The sequence below is a fragment of the Culex quinquefasciatus genome, chromosome 3 (assembly GCF_015732765.1).
Source record: "Culex quinquefasciatus strain JHB chromosome 3, VPISU_Cqui_1.0_pri_paternal, whole genome shotgun sequence".
In the NCBI taxonomy this organism is placed as follows: Eukaryota; Metazoa; Arthropoda; class Insecta; order Diptera; family Culicidae; genus Culex; species Culex quinquefasciatus.
The window spans coordinates 125,898,926-125,924,007 of record NC_051863.1 but is presented as its reverse complement, the minus strand read 5'-3'; the positions used below and the strand labels follow the sequence as shown (position 1 = coordinate 125,924,007).

The following is a 25,082-nucleotide window of genomic DNA, read 5'->3' as shown; positions in this document are numbered from 1 at the left end:
CACCGAAGCCTTGCTATATCCCCGCCTTGCGTCTTCTTCGAAGTCATCCCGATTTTTCCAAAAGTTCAGCTCTACTGTGCAGTTACTTCTCCTTCTGCGTCCTAAAGATCGTGCAGACCTGAGCGAACGTTTGGTTGTTGAGGTTTCTTCAAACGATGACAACGGCGGTGACGACGACGACCACGACCATGACCACGAAGAAGATGTCTATATAAAAAGCCGCGTCCCGGACGGGCCGCCCAGTTATTGTTTTTTGAACCGGCGACCGGCGTGGAGGTCGTCCCTGTGATTGTGAAAAAAAGTCAGGTTGCGCAGTTATTCGCGAGCGCACGCGTTTCGGGATCACCGCGCGCAAGGACGGAAGACCTTGAACCTGAGCAGCATCAACCTTTGAGAAGAGGAGGAAGTGATTGAAAAAAAAAGACAGTGGTTTGGAAAACGATTCCAGAGCTTTTTGGAGTTAATTGCAGAACAGACACGAAACGAACAGAACTGTGGAGGAGTGGTGATTGAATTTTAATTAAAAGTGAAATTGGGTATTTTATTTCCCTTTCTTCAACGAGCGTGAATCGTGACCAAGTGGGGGAGAACGCGTGAATAATGATCAAAATTATACTGATGTTGGCGGTAAGTGATACTGTTGGATCGATTATAGTAACGAGATTAACCTAATTAAGCTTAATTCTTCCAAACGACATTTAAATTTTCCAATTTTAAAACTTTCAAGTTATTAAAGTATTGCTTTTCAAACTAACATAAAATTAAGTGCTTGGGCAGCAGAGTAATTTTTTATAAATTTTTAAACTGTAAAAACTATTACTTTTATTATTTATGTTTTTACTTACCGTCAATGGGGTGACTAGGGGTCAACAAACGAAATAAAACTCGTAATGCCTTAATAACAAAAACAATTTAAGTAACATCGACAATCTTTCCCGGGCAGACGGTAATAACAAAATTCATGCCATTTCAATAACAAATACTGTTAAAATAACAGAAAATGTTATGGAATCTTCTTGAAAAATCCATTTTTGCATAAGTGTTTAATAACAGTTTATGTTATCATAACAAAATTTGTTATTGGTCTGCTTTTGATTGAAATCCAAAACAACTTTGGAATAACATTTTTTGTTATGGAAGAATACCTCGAACTGTTATTGAGTTGATCGGATTAGTTGTTAAAATAACAAAAAATAATAACAAAGATTTGTTCGAAGAATAACTAAAAATGTTATTAGTCTGTTATTACAATAACAATCCAATAACAAAAAAATCATAACGGGGAATAACAAATTTTGTTATAAATAACATGAAATGTTATTGGCCTAATATTTTCAAATAACAAAAAATGTTATTCCCACGTTATTTCCGTCTGCTCGGGTTCACCGTAGAAATGTTCTTAGAATGTTTACTTACATTTTCCCAAAATATGATGCAGTTTGATGAACTCTACCTTAAATGTCAACCTTTTGAAAATTGACCCAAACTTAAATTTAGGTACTTTCCGAGCAACACAAATATTAAAAAGTTGATTTTTTGTGAGGTAATTTTTGGCCAAAAACGTACCTCAACATTAGACAGCTGCCAATATGACAGGATTTGTTCTAGGAATGAAATTTATTCAGCTGAGTCATCTCAAGATGTCCCCTACATAACCTGAGAAATGGTAAAATCCGTAAAAAATCACTTTGACCCAATCTCAACCCCCAGACTGAAGGTGTTTATCATGTGTTTGTTTGTCTTAGTTTATTTTTGACAGAATTCTGGTATATTATTAAACCTCCAATAATTTCTCCAGAGCATTAAAACTTTGAACTCGAATATCTCGGAACTGACACAACTCTTCATGGTACTTCAAGTTGCAGGTGATCATGTAGAATGTAAGCTTACATCTCCCCAAATTTCATCAAATTTGGTTAAGCACAAGCAAAGTTACAGTGCGAAATATAATCAAAAAATGGGCAAATTTTAGGGAATTAAATAAGACCTGTTTTCGAAAGTCCGTATAAATTAATATGAAACAAAAAATGTTTTGCTATCTTTAAACCTTGGACAAGAAGCCCTGTGAATAACATTGCAAACATTAAATATTCAGGAGTACTTTTTTCTTAATTACCGAAAAGTCTTATTTTAATCAAAACAAAAGTTTATTAACGTTATGACAATTCAAAAACAAGACAAAACATTGTTATTTGACCAATTTACTATTTTCCTAATTTTTAATATTTAATGAAAATGGTTGTTTGTAAGTTTTGAAAGAGCCTATCAAAGAAATCTGAAAATGCAGAGATATTAGAATTTGTAAGTCTTGCTTCAAAAATATTGTCTTGCAGAAAAGAATAAGTAGTTTTAAACTAATTTCAAAGTATTTTCATGCAACTGAACCAATAGATTTGAAGAAAACTGATGGTGCTCTGGTGCACCACTTTAAATTCAACTTTATGCACCAATTCGATGTTTGTGGATCAAAGTAAAGTATTTACTGCATCATTGTACCAAAATTCAACAATTTACTATTTTTACGATAAGCAAACAGCTCTGGGCGTTAGAGGGTTAATAACTATTTCGAAACATTACTTTATCAAAGATTTTTTGCCCATTTTGGAATTTTGTGGTAAGATGGAATTTTATGTTCCTTAATACACATGAAAAAAATTACCAATATAAAAATCAATTTTTAAGTAACAAAACGATATTCAATAAAAAAAAACTTGTAAATAACGTAAATATGGTCAAACTAATTTACAATATTTTTTATTTGGCTCAAACTTTGTGGGGGCCTTCCCAATCACCATAGAAGCCATTTTGTGCCATTGGTTTACCCAATGGCACAATGCGCTCTTTAGATTGAATTTTGGCCCGAAACCTGGAACTCAAAGCCTGTTTTTTTAGTGCTCTTTTTCTGAAATACTTTGGCGATGTCTGTATCCACTCTTAAAAATTTGTGTCTTCCATCATTGGAAAACCACTCGAAAAACCCACAATTTTTATATTTCAGATTTGTAACCGTGGGGTCGGAGACGAACATTTTATTTTTCGATTCACAATTTTCGACCAGTAAATGTGGTCAAAGCCATTTGCAGAGGTGTTTTTTGGACTATTTTACAGATAACACTATCAAATTACAAGAATTCTGTTTCAAACAAAAAGTCAAAAATTTTAAGCTTTTCCAAAATTTATTTCCAAAGATATAGCCATATTAGTGTTTTTCGTCTTATTTTTACCCTTTTTTCCTATTAAATTGTAGGTTTTATACAGAATCAGAGACTGAACATCAAATTCAAAGTCCCGGCTCGTTCTCGCTCGAAAGATCGACAAGTCGTCAAGTCGAAGCATAAATGCCAGCACATTTACGCTTCCGCGTTTTACGCTGCGCCTGAAAGTGTGATCTATTATAATAGATCGACAAAGTGCAATATCGATACATATTTTTTAAGTTAATCATAGACTTACATTAAAGACTGAGTGCCCTTAAATTTTTGTAATAATGTCAATCTAATATGTTTTTTTAAATTAAATATATGTTTACACACAAGACGATGATTCTAGTCAGAAACTTCTGTACTGTACTGTTTTCGTGTAGTTTTTGCCACAGTTTATGTTGTCTAGTTTTCGCACTCTACGTTACATGTAAACACACACATATTTGTAAATAACAGAACACAAACAGGACGAAAAGGTCAGTGAACTTGTCCTGACCGTACATTTTCTTGTAGGAAAACCACCTCAGAACAGTCCCATTCCCTGACAGACCTCAGAGCAGGTCAGAACAGTTAATTTACTGCAAAATAGATCCAAGTTGACGCGAATAAAGTCTTTTTGTTGTAACCAGTTTTGTTATCTGTAATCTTAGTGTTTAAATTTGTATTTACCGGGAAAGAAAGTGCGACAGGATCAACAGACGTTCTTATGTGCGCAAACAATATAATTATCTTGCGACCCATAACGTGCCTCTGAAATTAAAAAAAATATGCATTCGAGGTTTAGCCAAAAAAGATTCGAAGCTTTAGGTCAAATTCTCACTGGGTATCATTATGTTTCTGATAAATCAATTGCACCAATATATTTTTCGGAGTTTCATCATTTTGTTAGAAAGGCTCTTTTTCACCTCTGGTGGTATTAAATCGGGAATTCGAATTCGCAATTGAAAAGTTTTTTCCATTTTTTTTTATAAGGTGCGCTGTTTTCAAAATATAGTCATTCAAAGTTAAATTTAATTCAAAAAATTACGGTTTTTTATATTTGAAAACAATGTTCATGATTGTTTATTCCTTAAAATATTTTTTTCAAATAGTTCAAAAAACATTGAAGATTGGACTTCTGGTTGCTGATATACAGCGGATAAAAGAAACGATCTTTTAAATATATTTCTTTTAACTGATTTCTAGATAAACCTCCATTCTCTAAAAGTCTTTTTGAACGTTGAAAATCCGATTTGTTTGTCAAAAGATATTCCACTTTAAAAACATTCATTGAACATCTTGGACCATGTATGTCACTCAAAAAAAACAGCCCAAATATGGTTGGATTTAAATTGGAATATCTTTTGACAGTCCAAACGGATTTACAAAGTTCATAAGAGGTTTTATAGGTAAGAGATTTCTCTACAAATCCGGCAGAACATTTTTTTTTAAATCGATCCGGATAAAAAATCCGTAAAAAATTCGAAAACAAAAACTTAAAAAACACAACTTTCACCGAAAGAATATTTTTCTCTCTACAGATTCTAATTCAGGCCGGTAATTTTTTTACTTATTTCCGATGGGGTATCTCGGTTTATAATATTTTGCTTCAGTCGCTCGTGTGAACCTTTTTAGAATTTATTTAAACAAGAAGTCGTGTATTAGGAAATTAAACTTCCTGTTTCAATCGCTAAATGTTATCTTAGGCATAATATTTTGATAAAAATTCATCTTTATAAGAGTTTCAGTCTTCAAGAACTTGTTCTACATCCTTCAACCTTCCCAAACGATCAGCTATTGCTGTCCCTGGCAGTAATCCGCTCTGCCCATAAATCACCCGGAAATTCCATATGACCGAGAAGTTTTACACCCCAGAAAGCCCCCTGTCACGAAGTGTCATCACTCACCGCGCGATTAGTTCGAGACGACGCTTCTAAGCACTTGAAACTTATTTAAAAATGCCTATCAATTCTAACGCTTGCGTCAGACATTTTGAACATTTATTTGCCGAACGATGATCGAACAATGCTGACAATAATCATAAAGTGGTGAGTTTTTTTCTCAAAGAAACAAGTTGACGATCATCCCGCCCGGTAGGTGACAATCCGAATAAATTAGCTGGATCTTTTTATGATCCGGGACTTGCTCGACTTGGTTCGGGATACGTTCCAGGATAAGTTATAAAAACTAGCTTGAGTTGATACTAGGAAGAAACAGGAAAGTTCGTTGAACGAATTTGAAAAGCTTTCGAGAAAATCTTAAAAAATCACGAAAATTGCTTGAATCCAAATTTAATCCCCTTTCAAAAGTGTATCAAGTGGCCGTGATCTTGGCCGCGCAGAAACCCAACCAAACCTGCTCGACTTCCACCTGAACCGGGCCGTAAATTTATGCCAAAAAGAAAGGTGATCTTAGCGACTACAACCCCATAATCCAAACTTGTTTGGCCTGCGACGTTCGGGGAAGATCTTCCCCTAAAAAAACTTGTTCGCTCGCCAAAGAGCATCGCTCATTTGCATAAACTTCAAATATCAGCGCAGGAATTTTTTTTTTGGGACTGAAAATTTATTTGCTTTGCTCGCGATTTTTTTTTGGCAGAACGAATCAGAATGATATTTTGAATTTCGCATTAGGGTTACGACTAAATCGTGGACGTTGAACTTTCGTGGCCAACGCTAAACTTGTTTTTTTTTTAATGAAAAATGCTAATCCTGATGTAATAATTTGCTTGAAACAGATGAAAGCGATTTGCTTTGCATAATTTGAAGATTGGAATGTGATTGAGGGTTTGATAAATTTAAGAACGAATCTGGTTTTTGAGAAACTGGTCTCTAGTTTATTTCTTGTACAGTTATATAAATTAGCATTAACTAGATTCGGCAGTTTCAAAACATCGCAAAAACTGGCTTCTCGAATTTCTGAATTTTAATTAGGAAGCATGACCCACTGCAATAGTCTCATGCATTCCGTGACTCAAATATCAAGAGCTCAATAAACTAGAACATCACCAGCTTTATCCGCACCATAAATCGTTCATCGGTCACGAATCCATAGTTTGCAAAAAAAAAAAAAAAAAAACTAAATCTTTAGTTGGCATTTCTTCCCGAACTGATTATCCCCGCTAGTACACTACTACGTACTCTCTGACTTTGCCAAACGCCGCTTGAATTTCAAGTGGTTTGCAAACATTCGGTCGATTAATGAATGGAATAAATTTACCCCATATTTGACGAGCCCTCCTGGTTGGACGTGGCGAGTCATCAACCCGTTCTCAACGTTGCAGAATAATAGACTTCATTAAAAGGTCCAAATTTCGGCAACTAATTAACCTGAAATTATTGACAAGTTTCGATAAACCAAACGAGATATTTGAGAAACATCAACAAATTCACCCCAAACCACCCTACAATCTTGAAAAAAAAAAAATACAAACGCCAGCCGTGGCTCACTCACTTTGCAATTTCGATTGCGTACGTGGTTGGAATTAACCATGAGTTATCTGTTTTTGTCCCGGGATTCTACGCGCCAGGGCTCGGGCGGCAGCCGGTTGAAATTAGATTAAAATTGAATGTGTTATTATTTCTGCTGGGGCTGGAATGATTGGATCCCCCCGGGAACACGGAATGCAAATGGCAGTAGGAATTGCGCCGGGAAATATTAAAATTTTAAATTGAGGGAAAGTGATTGATTGGGGCTACGTTTTGCAACAAAAACTGGAATAATTGTATGTATAAATTTATTACGGTGGAAGTAACGCAATTACTTTTACAAGATCTATTTTTTTTTTTAATATCAGTAATTGAGAAATTCTCTAAAAATCGGCCGATTTCGTGAATTTTCATTGTTTTTTTTTTTTATTATGGCTTAAACTTTTTGTGGCCTTCCCTATGACTAAAGAAGCTATTTTGTGTCATTGGTTTACCCAGACAAGGCTCCATACAATTTGGTAGCTGTCCATAAAAAATGGCTCGTAAATATTCGAAAAACCTTTAACTTTTGAAGATTTTCTGATCGGTTATACCTAGATATTGATGAAGACTATTTTTCGATTATTTAAATAACCTTTTTTAGCGAAGTTCAATTTCCCAAAATCCATATTTTTACAGAATAACCTCCTTTTATGAGCTGCGTTTCGTTTTTTTCTAATTTGTTGGTTTTTCTGGAACCATAAAACATTTTTGCAACCATTTAATACTGACAGTGTGATTGGGTCTAAGTGATTTTTAACGGATTTTTCCATTTCAATGAAACTAAATTCTGTTAAAAGGATTGTGTAGGGGACATCTTAAGATGACTTCGCTGAAAAAATCTCGTTCCTAGAACATATCTTGTTATTTTGGCAGCTGAGCAGTTCTCTCAGATTACGGTCATTTGATTTTTTTGTATTTTTTAATCAGACTGAAATTTTTTTGGTGTCTTCGGTGTCCCCAAAGAAGCCATTTTGCATCATTAGTTTGTCCATATAATTTTCCATACAAATTTGGCAGCTGTCCATACAAAAATTATGTATGAAAATTTTTAAAATCTGTATTTTTTGAAGGAATTTTTTGATCGATTTGGTGGCTTCGGCAAAGTTGTAGGTATGTATACGGACTACACTGATACACGGTAATTTTTTTGTGATTTTTTATTTAACTTTTTGTCTTTAGAACTTGATTTGCAAAAAAACACTATTTTTATTTTTTTTATATGCTTTAGAAGACATTCACCAAATGCCAACTTTTTAGAAATTTCCAGGTTGTGCAAAAAATCTTTGACCGAGTTATGAATTTTTTAATCAATACTGGTTTTTCAAAAAATGGAAATATTGGTCGCAAAAACTTTTCAATTTAATTTTTCGATGTAAAATCAAATTTGCAATCAAAGTACTTTAGTGAAATTTTGTTAAAAGACACCGTTTTCAAGTTATAGCCATGTTTAGGTGACTTTTTTGAATATTGTCGCAGTTTTTCATTTATGTGATATTTATGTACATTTTTAGTCCAGATCTAAAAAATAGATGAAATTTGTGTTCACCCATTGTTGGTAATAAGTGAGGAACGCTCCAACCACATAAGTGGATTAAATTAGTATTTGGTTTAGTTTTTTATAAGAAAACATAAATTTTTCCTGTTTACAAAGTTTCTATGCTTTTTAACAATTTTTTTTTTTTTAATACCGAATTTCACACTTCCTAGCAAGCAGCTGGAAACATTCACCTACCTGGAAGAGGTTAGGCTCGGTGGTTGTTGCTGGTGGATTTTTTTTCCAGCTCGCTTAACTGTACAAATCCTCAGTGAGCAATTTTGCTCTTTTAAGAGGATTTTTTCGTCTTTTTTTATTTTTTTGCGATTCTTTTTTTTAATTTTTTTTTTAAGAGTTAGAGACTGGTGTTAGTGAATACAATTGATGGTGATGGGTGGTGGGGTGTGGGTGGTAAGCATTTGGCGGTTTTCGGTGGGCGGTGGGTGGTGGGCGATTGGCGATGGGCGGTTGATGGCTGGCGGTGGGCGTTTGGCGGTTGGCGGTGGGCGGTTGGTGGTGGGCGGTTGGCGGTTGGCGGTCTCGGCGGGCGGTGGCGGCATCGGAAAACGAGAGTTAGAGCAGATAGGGTGGCATTAGAGGCGAACATCGTTGGCAGCAAGAAAGCAACTGACAGTGGATTTCAATAAACTACGGAGTCTTTGCTTGAAAGATTGCTTCGAAGTCACTAGTTTTAGGGGAACGGGCAGAAGGTTGTGCAGTTTATAGCCAATGTACGTGAAGCGATTTTTTCCAAGCTCTGTGTTGGGGCGTGTTAATCTAAGGTCTCCAGTAGAGCTGGTGGGGCGTCCACTATTGAGTGTTGGAAGCTCAAGGTTGTGGTGGGTCTCAGGATCGTTGATCATGTTGTGCGTCAGTGTTATGTTCTGAATGGCATGGAGTCCTCGGATAGGTAAGGCGGAGTGCCTCGGGTCTTCGTACAGCATTTGGGTGGAATACAGCCGGGGAAGGTTGAACACCACTTTCAAACAGCGGTTTTGTAGCGATTGCAGTTCCCGAATTCGAACCTGGCGCGCTGAACCCCATACCGCTGTAAGATACTGGAGTCTCGAGTGAACCATTGTGTAGTACAACTTCAGCAGCCAGGTTCGAGGCACGAACGACGACATTTTCCATAGAGCTCCGCAAATGGGTGCAATCTTTTGTTTCAGATGATCGATATGCAACTCCCAGTTCAGCTTACTGTCCAGTATTAGACCAAGGTACTTGTATACTGAAACCCTCTGGATCTCAACATCTTCTACAAGTACCGCAGGCAAGACAGGCACGTTCCTCCATGCAGAGTGGAAAATCATGTAGTTTGTTTTTCCCAGGTTTAGTGATAACAGGTTTGACTTGAAGTACTCAAGAAGGCACTGTAGATCAGCTTTTATGTCCTCAGCAATCCTTGTACTGTCAGCGTTCCCATACAGAAGAACCGTATCATCAGCAAACAAACGAATTTGTCCACGCCAGGACTTTATTACAATTTACTTTAAAAGTTGTTGTAAAACTGTAAAATTGTAAAATATTGGCTGCCATTTCATCCAGTTTGTTAAAAAAATCGATTTAACTGAATTCGAATCACGAATCAAAAGTTGCAACATCTCATAAGATATTTGTTGTACTGAAAATATCTTTAAATTTGAAGATTAATTTCTAATTGTGTTTGAAAAACCCTTTACGAATATTGAAATAATCCTTTTCATCATCATTGTTTTACTTATAGTTAACTAACTGTATAAAATTTTCAAAATAATATGAAAACTTCTTCTTGGAGTACTTTGAACACGCCTGTACCACAGTTTTTTATGATCCCAATGCTGATGTTTTTTTTTTTTTGATGTCTTTGTCAAATTCAAATCAAAATTAATGTTCAAACTTATTTTTGAAATGACATCATAATATAACATCTAGGAAGGGGTACATCTTATATGCCTGAAAAAATGTGTTTGATTTTACCTCTGAAAATGTGTAATTTTTCCGCTTTTCTGATGTAATGTCACTTTTTCAGTCTAAATTGGGGTTAAATTACATCATGAAAGAGGTAATATTCAACCATCCCAAAATTACACCTTCCTAATTTACACATATTTTTAATGCGACAATTTTGCAATAATCTAGTCAATTTACTTGGTTTAAACCGGAATATGACAAGATATGAAGTACTTCTCGGATTTATTTTGGAACAAACTGGCCACTTCACTGAGAAAACGTTACTTAATCCACGCTTAGGTGGTTGATGCCTTCCTCACATTTAGAGGGTAATGCTATCCAAAATAGATACTTAAGGGCGGACCTTTCAGTGTTCTATCAACTTGATTCATTATTTATACCATCAGATTGGGTAGTCAGATCTTCATAATTCAGGGCACTTATGTGCTTACAACTTTTGATAGGGTTGTCAGATCTTCAATCTTTTGAACTCGTTGGAAAGGTCTTTTGATCCATTGACAGGTCGCATGATACATCCGGACAACGTTTTCATCGAAATATATGAGATCCGATCTCTAAAAAGTGCACTTTTGAATTCGTTGGAAAGGTCTTTTAAATACCTTTCTAACAATGTATAGGTGGGAAAAGTTATCCTACAGATGGTTATCCTAGGAATAATTTATAGCGCTATGGCGGCCATCTTTATGGCATGCGGGATAACTTGTCATGGTTATCCCAGGAACAATTTTTAAGAGAGATTCCAAAAATTCAAAAAAACGAACAATTAACATTACCTGGACATGTTTCTTGGCAAAACTAACTGCCCTACATTCCTGGAGTATGAAAATTTGGATGTGAATGAAAAAAAAAATCCAGAAATATTTGAACTTCGAATATTTTAATTCAAATGTTCAATAAATTTGAAAATCCTTCTAGGATGGGACTCTGGCTCATTTCCGGGACATGTATTTTGGTAAAACTTGTTGCCCTACATTCCTTGAGCATAAAAATACAACTTGGCATGAGGCCATGTGGAGGAAAACAATTCCAGAAATATTTGAACTTTAAATATTTTAATTCAAATATTTAAAAAATTTAAAAATCCTTCTAGGATGGGACTCTGGCTCATTTCTGGGACATTTATTTAGGCAAAACTTGTTGCCCTATATTCCTGGAGCATAAACATAAAACTAAGAATGAGGCCATTTGGAAAAAAAAAATTCCAGAAATATTTGAACTTCAAATATTTTAAAACAAATGTTCAATAAATTTGAAAATCCTTCTAGGATGGGACTCTGGCTCATTTCCTGAACATGTATTTAGGTAAAACTTGTTGCCCCACATTCCTTGAGCATAAAAATACAACTTTGCGTGAGGCCATGTGGAGGAAAATAATTCCAGAAATATTTGAACTTCAAATATTTTAATTCACAAATTGAATAAATTTAAAAATCCTTCTGGGATAGAAGTAGAAGTATTTTCAAATTTATTGAATTGTTGAATTAAAATATTTGAAGTTCAAATATTGTTGAAATTGTTTTTCCCCTTATGGCCTCATGCCAAGTTGTATTTTTATGCTCAAGGAATGTAGGGCAACAAGTTTTACCAAATTACATGTCCTGGAAGTGACTCAGAGTTCCATCCTAGAAGGATTTTCAAATTTATTGAATATTTGAATTAAAATATTTGAAGTTAAACATTTTTTGGAATGTTTTCCTCCACATGGCCTCACGCCAAGTAGTATTTTTATGCTCAAGGAATGTAGGGCAACAAGTTTTACCAAAATACATGTCCAGGAAATGAGCCAGAGTCCCATCCTAGAAGGATTTTTAAATTTATTGAATATTTGAATTAAAATATTTGAAGTTCAAATATTTCTGGAATTTTTTTCCTCCACGTGGCCTCATGCCAAGTTGTATTTTTATGCTCAAGGAATGTGGGGCAACAAGTTTTACCAAATTACATGTCCTGGAAGTGACCCAGAGTTCCATCCTAGAAGGATTTTTAAATTTATTGAATTTTTGAATTAAAATATTTGAAGTTCAAAAATTTCTGTAATTTTTTCCCTCTACATGGCCTCATGCCAAGTTGTATTTTTATGCTCAAGGAATGTAGGGCAACAAGTTTTACCAAATTACATGTCCTGGAAGTGACCCAGAGTCCCATCCTAGAAGGATTTTCAAATTTATTGAACATTTGAATTAAAATATTCGAAGTTCAAATATTTCTGGATTTTTTTTTCATTCACATCCAAATTTTCATACTCCAGGAATGAAGGTTAGTAAGTTTTTCCAAGAAACATGTCCAGGTAATGTTAATTGTTCATTTTTTTGAATTTTTGGAATCTCTCTTAAAAATTGTTCCTGGGATAACCATGACAAGTTATCCCGCATGCCATAAAGATGGCCGCCATAGCGCTATAAATTATTCCTAGGATAACCATCTGTAGGATAACTTTTCCCACCTACAATGTATATTATATCTTACAAAAACCACCCTTTTTACAATCTTCCGGACTTTTGTTAGAATCGTTTTTTTAGCATAACTTTTGAAGTACTTTACTAAACTTTATAATTTTTAATAGCGACTAATGGAACCCAAGACGGATCGAATGAGACCAATAAGGTCCAAATCGGTTCAGGCAGTGCCGGGATAATCCAGTGCATTTTTTTTATCAACATCCCACCACACAAATAGACATTTGCTCAGAATGTGATTCAGAGTCGATAAGTATACATGAAGGTGAGTCTAGGAGGTCCAATTTAGAATTTCGTTTTTCGAGTGATTTTATAGCCTTTGCTCAGTAAGGTGAGGAAGGCAAAAAAGAGTTCCCAAAATCGTGAGCAATCGTTCATGAAAATGGGAACCACAAAGTATTCAAATCCCATGATACGTTTTTGAAAAACGTTGCATTGGATTTGAACACTTTGTTCGTGAACACTTTGGTCGCTTTCAGATTCCCCGTTAGAACACGTAATATATCGAGTTAGGATGATATCTTCAAAATCTGTAACTGGAATTCAGAGTGTTTATGGATGATTTCGTTATTCATTACCGCGTTCTTGAATGATGATGTCACAAAACCCATACCCTCTCGAGAATCTCTCCTTGACTTACCATGTAATCAGCTGTGTAACCCGAGCTATAAATTCGATGTTACTGGTGGTGATTTTTTCCCTTGGCCAGCTCCAGCATCAGCCGATGGCGTCTTCTGGCTGCCTTCGGCACCAGTCACCAACAAACCGACTTTGACCGGTTGCCAAAAAAGTGGCACAGGATGCAGGCTGCCAGGTCCAACTGGTCGTCGTCTGTGCACATTGTAGATTCATTACGGTTCAGTAGTGCAAAACTTTTGCACACGTCCCTCCGGGGAACACTTAGTTCCCCTCAGCCTGGTGGCGATGACTTTGAACGAGTCCCGTTGGCTGCGACTAGTGAAGCCATAAAAATGATGTACTAGCGGTTTTCCTGGACTTTCGTCACTTCCGGGAGGAAAATATTCCACCGGCGAGGAAATTTTTATTACAATTGATATTTTCCCCTGTGACATACACAATTCATTATTGCACACTTTGCACCAAATTCTCCACGCTTGCAAATAAAAACTGCACACCAAATATTTGCACACTTGAATTCCTACCCCTTCCCCCCCCCCCCCCCCCGCTCGCCTAGAGTGGTGCGTGTCTCGGCTGAGCTTTGCTGCTTTCGAACACTTGAGAACAGTTTCAAACTAGGGTGTGTGTCTTAGACAGTTTTTTTTCTGCTGTAGTTTGGTGCGCTTTTGTATAGAGCTTTCCACATGTTGCACGATTGTCTAAAAATCGCTGCAATCTGCAATAATGTCATATTCTTTTTAGTAGCATTTTATTCTGTGGTTCCTCGAAAAAAATAAAAATATATTTTTCTTGAAAAAAAATATGTTTATCATACACAATACACGACTAAACCACATGCAGTCCAATTTCTTCAGGAGCCCAGTTTAGTACCGCCTCACAGAACGCAGAACTTAATTGCTTTTAAATATCACCCATTCCTCTCATTACTCACCCGTCCGCACAGCAAACACCGCATCTAGATTGACACTAATAACGTGGTGTGACATGACTTAATATCACCTCAGGACCGCACTTCCCCCAACTCTTCATCACCTTCCAATAACCCACGGGACAATAAAAACCGGTCATTAATTGTTTCTTAACTGCTGGTCAGCAACGCCACCGCACGTGCCAGAAGAACCTACACAAGTTGTCAACGCCGGGTTCACTCGACTGGAACTAGCAAAAGATCAAACCAAGAACCGACACATGATACAGGATCAATCGGACGGAACGTCGCCACCGGTGTTGGAACAATGATTTGTTGGGGAGGGTAGTTATTGGACGGGAAGGAAATAAGTTGAACTGTAGAAAAGAGTGATTCTGTACATTATGAAAGTATTCAATACTTGTATGTATTTATTTAAATCAGTGATTATTTGAAATTTGGAGCAATTTATATCTCCCCATTAAACAGTAAAATGCATGTTCTAACAATCCGTTGATCTAAATCTCTGAACGTGTCATAAATCAGACTCAGAAAGATTACCAGGTGGACATATAGCGTGGTTGAGGTGCACCCGCGTTGATTGACACTTTTGGCACGCGTGTTGCATTTGCATCCACAGGCTGACTGACAACTGGCGAGATGTGGATCTCTGATCTGAGATTGCCCGTCAATCGAGTTTATGTTCAGTTCTGTTTTAGATGCATTCAAATGAAGTGGGTGTTGAATGTGTTATGGTTCAACACTAGAAACACTGAAAATGATTGGAGAAAACAACTTTGATGAGAGAACTGCATTCAGGTAAATTAAGCGAAATAGATTAAATCCACACAAAATCAAAATATCCAATTCCATTCCAGTGAGTCCAATTCTCGGATTCGTTTCTATTTTAGTTTTCTCTAAAACAAATTAAATATTTAATTGTTTTTCAGTAAAAAAACATTGAAATGGCTTGCAGATAAACAACTTCAAACATTATTGATGCTAGTTATTCGTAAATTGAACGAGAATCGACCAAAAAACGGCTTTATTTACAGTTAACGCTCAGGACCTACTGAAAACTTATCCATGAATTATACTTAAAAAACTGCAGATGAATGATTTAGTAATTCAAACATTTTAGTATGTTTCAAATTCTTTGACTTTTTTCATAATGATTCAAATTAAATGCATTTGCAACAAAGTTAGACAAAGTAAGTGTTATATCAATATTGATTGAAAATTGAAAAGTTTAAAAATTGAATTGTTTTAAAGAGTGAAGTAAATTTTTGGCTTGATACAAAAACTTTAATCGTTTTCAAATGTTTGGCTTGCTTTAATTTTTTCAAAAAGAAAATATTCAAAAGAGCAAAAAATTTGCAAAATTTTGAAGAGTGAATCAATATTTTCTATGGGATTAGTTGGGTAACACTGACAAAAACTCACTTTGCATCATTTTTGAACTTCTAGAGGTTATATTTAAGCAGCCAGCAATCTGATCAACTCTAACTCACACAGATAAATTTAAGCTTTGATCAAATTTTTGAAAAATGAAAAATACGTGTACTGGTAACCGACTGAAACTTTTTTGGTGCCTTCGGTATGCCCAAAGAAGCCATTTTGCATCATTAGTTTGTCCATATAATTTTCCATACAAATTTGGCAGCTAGCCATACAAAAATGATGTATGAAAATTCAAAGATCTGTATAATTCGAAGGAATGTTTTGATCGATTTGGTGTCTTCGGCAAAATTGTAGGTATGGATATGGACTACACTGAAAAAAATGATACGCGGTGAAAAAAAATTTGGTGATTTTTTATTTAACTTTTTGTCACTAAAACTTGATTTGCAAATAGAAACACAATTTTTGTTGTGCAAAAAATTTTTGACCGAGTTATGAATTTTCGAATCAACACTAATTTAAAAAAAATCGAAATATTGGTCGCAAAAATTTTTCAACTTAATTTTTCGATGTAAAATCAAATTTGCAATCAAAAAGTACCATAGTGAAATGTTCATAAAGTGCACCGTTTTCAAGATATAGCCATTTTTAGGTAACTTTTTTGAAAATAGTCGCAGTATTCCATTTTTTTAAATTAGTACACATGTTTGCACACTTTTGAAAAAAAAATATTATAGTTTTTGGAAAGATCGGAAAATTTCACGAATGTTTCATATTTTAACATTGTAAATCGGACCATTAGTATTTTCTGTGAAATGCCCCATTAATAATGAAATTTTAGCTGATTGGAAATGTTTCATTGACTTATCATAAAATTCATATGCATTTTATTTAAAGTTCATTAAATAATTTCCACAATGTTTTTAAAGCACAAGCGAAAACAAACTATTTTGAAAAAACGTAAATGGACATTGTAAGGCCTACCTCAGGTCATGAAAAAAATTTTTTTTTGAGGAATCTGTACCGTATCAATGTATTTTTATTTAAATTGTTTTAGTTTATAGTTTAGATGTTTTCTTTTTTTTTTTTTTTTTTTTTTGATCAGTAGTGCGGTGCCTGTGTGGACGCGCAGTCCTGTTTTTTCGTGTTATTTTCCGTCTCTTTTATGTCGCTGTTCGAGTGCATGGGGTGATTGGTCATTATAATTAAATAATGGCATCAGTGGTGCGGTGCCTGTGTGGACGCGCAGTCCTGTTTTTCGTGTTATTTTCCGTCTCTTTTATGTCGCTGTTCGAGTGCATGAGGTGATTGGTCATTATAATTAAATAATGGCATCAGTGATGCGGTGCCTGTGTGGACGCGCAGTCCTGTTTTTTCGTGTTATTTTCCGTCTCTTTTATGTCGCTGTTCGAGTGCATGGGGTGATTGGTCATTATAATTAAATAATGGCATCAGTGATGCGGTGCCTGTGTGGACGCGCAGTCCTGTTTTTTCGTGTTATTTTCCGTCTCTTTTATGTCGCTGTTCGAGTGCATGAGGTGATTGGTCATTATAATTAAATAATGGCATCAGTGGTGCGGTGCCTGTGTGGACGCGCAGTCCTGTTTTTTCGTGTTATTTTCCGTCTCTTTTATGTCGCTGTTCGAGTGCATGGGGTGATTGGTCATTATAATTAAATAATGGCATCAGTGGTGCGGTGCCTGTGTGGACGCGCAGTCCTGTTTTTTCGTGTTATTTTCCGTCTCTTTTATGTCACTGTTCGAGTCCATGAGGTGATTGGTCATTATAATTAAATAATGGCATCAGTGGTGCGGTGCCTGTGTGGACGCGCAGTCCTGTTTTTTCGTGTTATTTTCCGTCTCTTTTATGTCGCTGTTCAAGTGCATGGGGTGATTGGTCATTATAATAAAATAATGGCATCAGTGGTGCGGTGCCTGTGTGGACGCGCAGTCCTGTTTTTTCGTGTTATTTTCCGTCTCTTTTATGTCGCTGTTCGAGTGCATGGGGTGATTGGTCTTTATAATTAAATAATGGCATCAGTGATGCGGTGCCTGTGTGGACGCGCAGTCCTGTTTTTTCGTGTTATTTTCCGTCTCTTTTATGTCGCTGTTCGAGTGCATGGGGTGATTGGTCTTTATAATTAAATAATGGCATCAGTGATGCGGTGCCTGTGTGGACGCGCAGTCCTGTTTTTTCGTGTTATTTTCCGTCTCTTTTATGTCGCTGTTCGAGTGCATGGGGTGATTGGTCATTATAATTAAATAATGGCATCAGTGATGCGGTGCCTGTGTGGACGCGCAGTCCTGTTTTTTCGTGTTATTTTCCGTCTCTTTTATGTCGCTGTTCGAGTGCATGGGGTGATTGGTCATTATAATTAAATAATGGCATCAGTAGTGCGGTGCCTGTGTGGACGCGCAGTCCTGTTTTTTTTCGTGTTATTTTCCGTCTCTTTTGTGTCGCTATTTGTGTTCATGGGGTGATTGGATTTCTTCTTCTTCTTTTTTCATTTATTTTTTGTTCGCGCGTTCGTTGGCCGATGAATTTTATTTTTGTTCTCTTTATATAGTTTTCGATAGAAACGATCCGATTTTTTTAGACAAGCAAGTCGTATTGCTGGATTAAGTCCTTTCCATTTCATCGAGGATCGGAAGGCACGTCGACGGATATGTTTTAAGGCTTATGATATGAAATAATTTTAATGAATGAAGCCCTTCCTACATCACCGTTGATCGGAAGGCACGCCGACGGAGAATTTCTGGAGAATCGCGGTCGAATTAATACTATATTTAAATCCCTAGATAGGTATCGAAAAAAGTGCAGTGCTTCTTGGGACGCGCAGTCCTTTTTTTTCTCTCTTTTGTGTCGCTCTTTGTTTGCATGAGGTGATTGGGCATAATAATTGAATAATGCCATCAAAAGTGCGGTGCTTCGGTGGACGCGTAGTCCTGTTTTTTCGTGATAATTTTCGTCTCTTTTGTGTTGCTATTTGTGTGCATGGGGAGATTGGTTTTATGTGAGTAGGTTTTTTATGTTATTATTTTTTTTTTCTTTCTCTTTATTTCCTCAGTTTGATTTGCGATTCCTTTCCGTCGGGTCGTGTTTTTTTTTTCGCGATCGTCGTCGGTGTGTTTTTCGTTTTTTTTTCGTTTGCGTGTATGTGTGTAAAGGTGCGGCTGGCTCTGGTTGTCATCGATGACAATTGAGTCAGTCTGATTTGCGATGCCTTTCGGTCGGGTCGCAGGGTTTTTTCGCATTCGTCGTCGGTGTGCAATAACAACAAAACCTTATCATACCATTTCAGCTCGATAAACATCGTAACTCGTCGTTCGCTTCGTTAATCAGTACCCCACTAAACATGAATCATGTAAAACTCTTAAAAACATCTCAATTAAAAAGTCAGACTGCTAAATCCTTCATCATTTAATTACAAATAATTTTGGTTCTATCTTTCCACAGCCGGCTGTCTAAGATTAAACCATTTCAATTAAAAGTTAACAGCCGATAAACGGGAAATGTCTCATCCGCAGCATCCGATTGCTTGCCTTGAGAATGAAACATAATACCTTCAACAAACACTATGATTTTGGGTCGCATCATCATCTTCTATGATGAATCCTGACCAAACACCCTATCCTACTAACAAATTTTCAGGTTCCTGGCGCTTGTGGGGTGTAAGCACAGAGTAAATCAGCTGCCCTAGTAGCAACCTGCGCTAACTAACATTCCCGTCCCTTAAAATCGAGATCTACAAACTGACATGGCGGGCGCCGTTGGTGGCCAATGACTGTTACCTATTCGCAACTGATCTAGCTTTAGCAATCATGGTGTTTTATCTTTTCAGCGCATTCATACATGCTGTTGATAAGGGAATCACCACTAGATCGTCGAAGCATATAATCAGTAGTGCTGAAAGGATATTACGGTTCTGTTCAGCAACGGAGGGGCAACCATGGGTGATCTCTCATGCTCATGCTCATGCTCATAGTTTAGATGTTTTCTTTTTTGGCCTTCAACCTTCAAAAACTTTAGGAAAATTTATAGGAAATAAGGCTGGTACAAATATTTTTAAAAGTTTTTGTCACCCTCCCCCCTTCAAAATTGGCCCGAAAAATCAGGGGGCAAAAAATACTTTTACAATAAACTTCAAAATTTCAATGAAAATTCAAGTGCAACCAGTTGAAATCAAATTAAAATACATTCTTATGCGTTTAAAATCATTTTTAGCATGTTTGGGTTTATTAAGATTTTTTTTGAAAATTTTCGATGCCAAATCTTTTTTTTCGATACAATTTTTGTTTTTGAAAACTCGATACAATTTTGTGTTTTTGACAACTAATGATTGTAAAACAACTGAACTAGTGTAAAATGCATTTTAAAACACTTTTTTCATTTAAATGTGAAGACTATGGCTTGTTATTTAAATTTTTATATTTTTTTATTTTTTTGCCCCCCGCCCCCTTGACCTCGGCCAGGGCCGAGGGACAATTTTTTTTCAAATATTTGCATCGGCCTAATGCGAACTTCTCAAAAAAGTATATTTTTAGAAATTAACACGCTTGACCATGACTTCTACATCTAAAAATTTCGCTTTTCATAATAAAATAATCACTCTTGGGTGGATTTAACTTGAAAAAATTGCACGTTGTAAAAAATATCAAATAAATATTTCTATTGCAAATTTAAATGTAAATGAAATTATTGCTTAGGAAACTCATGAGGGTAGGTTGTTTTGAAAAGAGATTTTACTATTTTTAAATTTATAACTTGGGCAAAACTATTTTGACCACTCTTTGTCAAAGCATAAATGATGGCATTTCGTCGTCGTCGTGCTAACTTGTCGTACTTGCAATTCGGGCCAAATTGAGTAAAGAACGCCATTTTGTGCAGCTCACAATGCCTCACCTTTTGAGCTTCACAGATTCCCAAAATTCGATTTCAATCCTGAGATATTCAACAAAATCCGAAAAAAAACTCCGTGCATTGTTGTAACTTTAGATATGAAAGTAGTTTCAATCATGTCGTGCTATCTTGTCACTCACTGAAAATTGATATAAGTGCGACAACTGGCCAAAGGGATTTCAGGTCAGAACGCGTTTGACGCACGTACAAGTTAGACTACCGTAAACATTTGTAATTATAACTCGGGACTCCAGCAACCAACTTCAGCCCAACTTCAGGACAATGCACACAATGGTCACTGACAAAACAAAACGTGTTTGTTATTGTTTACACTGCGTGCTCTCATTTTTGTTTATTCAAGGTCAAACATTGAAACGCGTTTTTCTCGGAACGTCGAAATGGCGGGTGCGTCAAGATAGCGCGACAACGTCGATTTTTGGACATCTGAATAAATTTAAATATCTAAATTTGCATGGAAATTTGTATCGACGAATGAATGATAAAAATGACCATTTGGGATGTGAGATATGTGTATGGCAAGTTTGAGACAAAAAATAGGAATATTCAGAACTCCCCGCAGTCTTCAAACATCTTTAAATACATTTTCAATGTAAACATGTGTTAATTTTGTGTCACGAATATTTTCATAAGATTATTTTTAAATTCACAAAGAAAACATTCTGTCCAATGCTCTTTGAGGGATATTTAAAGTCCTGCCGTAATTATACTTTTCATTACTTGTTTTTGTTGCGCATTACATTCACCCTTTCCCGCCCAGAGCAAAATCGAGATTTTTTACGTTTTTCTACATTACTCGTAAGTGGATCAACCAAATTGGATGAAATTTCAATGGTTATAAGTTAGCATTCTATACAAATTAATGTAGGTTGAACCAGATCGAAAAATTGCATGGTTGAGGAGAAATTCACTTTGGCGACAAAAGTGAGTGGTGCTCTGGAGTAACCATGAGCGTTAGAGGGTCAAAAAGATCTTGGTTCCATTTTATAGAAAACAACAGTTTATCTCTGGACTCAAATTCGAGAATCCGCTTTTAATCACTTCATGCGCCTTTGACGCCAAGACTGAAATCGATTCCTGTTTCTTCCTAACACCTTGTCTACCCATTTGATTGACAGCCCACCTCAAAACAAATCTCATGGCATAAAATTTGGTTTAATATCCGTTTGTTTGGCTTCCTTTCGGCTTAGCTAATTGTCATAGCGAGTTAATACACTTCAGCTTATAAATTCCACAAACACGTCTGACCTCATTTTCACCATCCATCATTTTTTTTTCTTTTCAACTCCGCAGATTTCCGCCCCTTCGCTGCTTCTGGCCGGCCGAATTCAGCGGGTGAACCTGTCTCCCGAGGAAGCCCAGTCGTACATCACCCAGCAGAGTTTGGACCTGCGCTACGCCAAGAAACTGGGCGAGCATCCGCTGGGTTACTTCCGCAACATTGAGGATCCCGAGAAGGCGAAATTCTTCCACAATGGCCGACTGATTGATAAGCCGGAAGACTATGTCGAGGAGGTGTACGAGGCGAACCAGTTCCATGGACAGGTAAGGCAAATGGTCATGTAACAATTTCCTAATTGAAAATTGACCATGACTGTTTCCATTTTACAGGACGGTTTGGGCCGCGCCATGTTCGGCTACACCGACTACAACCAGGCCCGACTGGAGGCTCGTAATGCCAACGGTGAAGTGCGCGGCTCGTACCAGTACATCGACCCGTTCGGCGAGGAAGTCATTGTACAGTATTGGTCCGACGGGCTCGGCTTCCACCAGGTTGACAACCGTCCGGAGGTGCGGCTGGAACCGGTCACGGAAACGCCCGAAGTGCGCGAAGCTAGAATTGCTCACTTGAAGGCTTGGGAGGAGGCGGCTAACCTGGCACGGTCTGGAGGCCCCTCGGGAGTGAACTACAACAAGCCTGTCCAGAACACGGTTGATGACGAAGAGGATGAGGTCGTTGGGGCTCTGTCGAATCAGCACCAGAGTTTGGTCCGTTACCCAACGCTGCCCTACTCGGACCACATCGCTCCCGAAGGTGCCGCTTCCGACGATGCCGTTGTGGTTGAAGCAGTCCGTAGTCTGAAGAAGCGTCAAAACGATGAAGTTGGCTCCGCTGACCAACAGGACGATGAGCCCCAGTACGACCCGAAGGGTTTCTTCTACAGCTTCGAGTACCCAGTTTACACGATCTCGGAAACGGAAGCCGCCAAGAGTCGCACCCAGAAGTTCAAGCGTTCCAACCCGCCTGCCGAACTCCAGGTCGAAAGTGAACCCCTCGTCAAGACCGTCGCCGTCGAGGAGCCCAAACCGGTGGTAAAGAGCGTCGTTGAACCGGTCGTCGAAGCGGAACCGGTTGAGCAGCAGCAAACCGAGGACAACCGGGTGTCGCTGAAGGCCATCCAAACCGGCGAACAGCTGGTGGCCGCGGTTCACGACGTGCAGATCTCGCCCAAGCAGAAGCTCAACAGTGAGCAGTGAATGACAAGAGATTTTGATAGCTCCCAGTAATGAGAGCGCGTTTCAAGAGAAAAAAAAATACAGCAAAAGATCTCCCCAGAAGTGTGCAACAGGACGAAATCTTGAAAAATAAAACGAAGTGATGACAAATGTACAAGCGAAGCAAATTGTAAAAAAAATGACGAATAAATACTCAAAACGACGAACAATAAAGGCAAAAACTGTGAAAAAATAAACACTAATCGAGTGAACTTCATTACCATAATAAATCAAGCAGTTATGCGGGGTTTTCGAGGGATCAACACTCCACATGAGCTACTCGTGTGGTGGTCAGTCGGAAATTGAGTGGATTTTTGCATTCTCGAAAATTGGCGTTTGCTTTGTGCTTGAACAAACTGCAGCGGTGCAAATGGTTAGAAATGAATCATTTTGGCATTTGATCGATGACGTGCTGCTTGGGTTTGAGGTTTTGGTACGAGAGTCGTGATGAGGTGTCGGAATGGAAACGTCTGATGAAGTGTCTTTCAACTCAACAGTGTGTCAGTTTTGAATATCCAAAATGTTGTATGGGAAGTATGGAGAAGCAGTGACGTTGGCTGAACAGTAATTGATTTAGAATTTTGGACGACATTGATTCTGCTGCGAAATTTCCTAGAGCCGATGCAAATTTGTTTTTGTCGCTTGTCTCTGGTCATTTTTTTTAAATTTAAAACATACCAAGCAAGTTCTAGAAAACTGCCTCTCTCTGTTTGGTTTATTCTAGAGGCCTTATCAAGGTGCCCCGATTAGGATGAAATTAAATTGTTCACACTTTCTTAAAACTTGATGAAATCTAGTTTTCTTTATTACATTTTAATGTTTTTCAAAGCTCTTCAAAAACGAGCCATAATGATTCTGGATTGGTTTTACTTTTTTTCATAGCATTTATCAAAATACTGTTAAAAATCGTTTTTTCGTGACTGCCTTAAATACACTTTCTAAGGTCAGAAGTGGGAACTTCGTGGGCTGTATATCTGTGCCACACTCTTCGAAGGGAACTGAAAAATTTGGAACCAGCGCCAACGTAGCCAGATAATTCCTGAATTGCATAGTGTGTGGTTAAAAAATGTTCTCGTTAATGCTCTGTGATTTGCCAAAATCAGAGTTCCACCAGATTTATCAAAAATGGTCTTGGATATTATAATTGAAGTGTACCCAAGTAGCACACTTTGTTCTGGACCGTCCTGGAATCATTTGGATGACACACAGGGATGATTTGTCTGTGTACACTTACTGAGGTTGCGACTCAGTACTTGTACACAGCCAAATTAGAAGGTTAAAAAACCTGATCACACACGTACGCTTTCTCATATGGCCCTTTCGCTGACTTAGTTTCCGTCCTTTTCAATCTTCTTCTAAGACACTAGTCATCTATCCACCTATCAGTTTCATTTCTTTTTTCTAATTTGTGAGTTTGATTTCACCGAAAACTACCGATAAAGCCCGTAAACTAATAAAGTAGTTGTTCGGTAACTGAGCCTTGTGTAACAAGGCATTCGATAACTGGGTCGTTATTTTGCCTGCGGAGTAGGGGAAATATACCCATTCTAAGCCTAATAAGCGGTCGTGTTTGAATGATGCTGGATAATCTGGAGTGTTCCTTGAAATTTACTAAAACCAGGTAAAAAAATATTTCCCAAATGCATTCTAATCAGTCGAGTGCATTGGGCCACGCCCATTTTTCTATTTTCAGCTTAGTTCTTTTTTTCTTCCAGCGCTCTTTTGGGTCAGCTTAGTGCTGCCAAAATTGATGAAATATTAAGCAAACACTCACGAAAAGTAGCATTTATAGAGAAAATTTCCTGGCATCACTGGTTCACTCCAACAGGCTCTGTGGTGGTGTTGGTGGTCACCCATTGTTCTTTACTTGCCTTCGCTTCTCGCTCGGTTTTCTTCAGCCTTCGATTGGAGTGGGTCGTCAAAATGTTTACGTCGAAAGACTTGGCGCGTTTGATGTTTTATGGCGCTTGCTTATTATTTACATGTTTCGGGATTATTTTTCAAGTGAGTGACTATTTAATGTGCAAAAGAACATGTTGGCGATATTTGGAAGCAATTTTATATCTTAAGAGCGAGTCCATGAGCAAAGCATACCCATCTCGCATCGACCTCACCAATCTGCCTGAA

General features: G+C 37.3%; 1 protein-coding gene across 1 annotated transcript; it reads left to right on the top strand.

The window, feature by feature from the left end:
• Positions 1-220: 220 nt before the first annotated feature.
• LOC6053801 lies at positions 221-23,148 on the top strand. The gene is made up of 3 exons (XM_038264584.1): positions 221-627; positions 21,753-22,004; positions 22,071-23,148. Exons 1-3 carry the CDS (start codon positions 601-603, stop codon positions 22,935-22,937), a joined length of 1,146 nt encoding a protein of 381 aa, XP_038120512.1. The 5' UTR covers positions 221-600; the 3' UTR covers positions 22,938-23,148.
• The last annotated feature ends 1,934 nt before the right edge of the window (positions 23,149-25,082 follow it).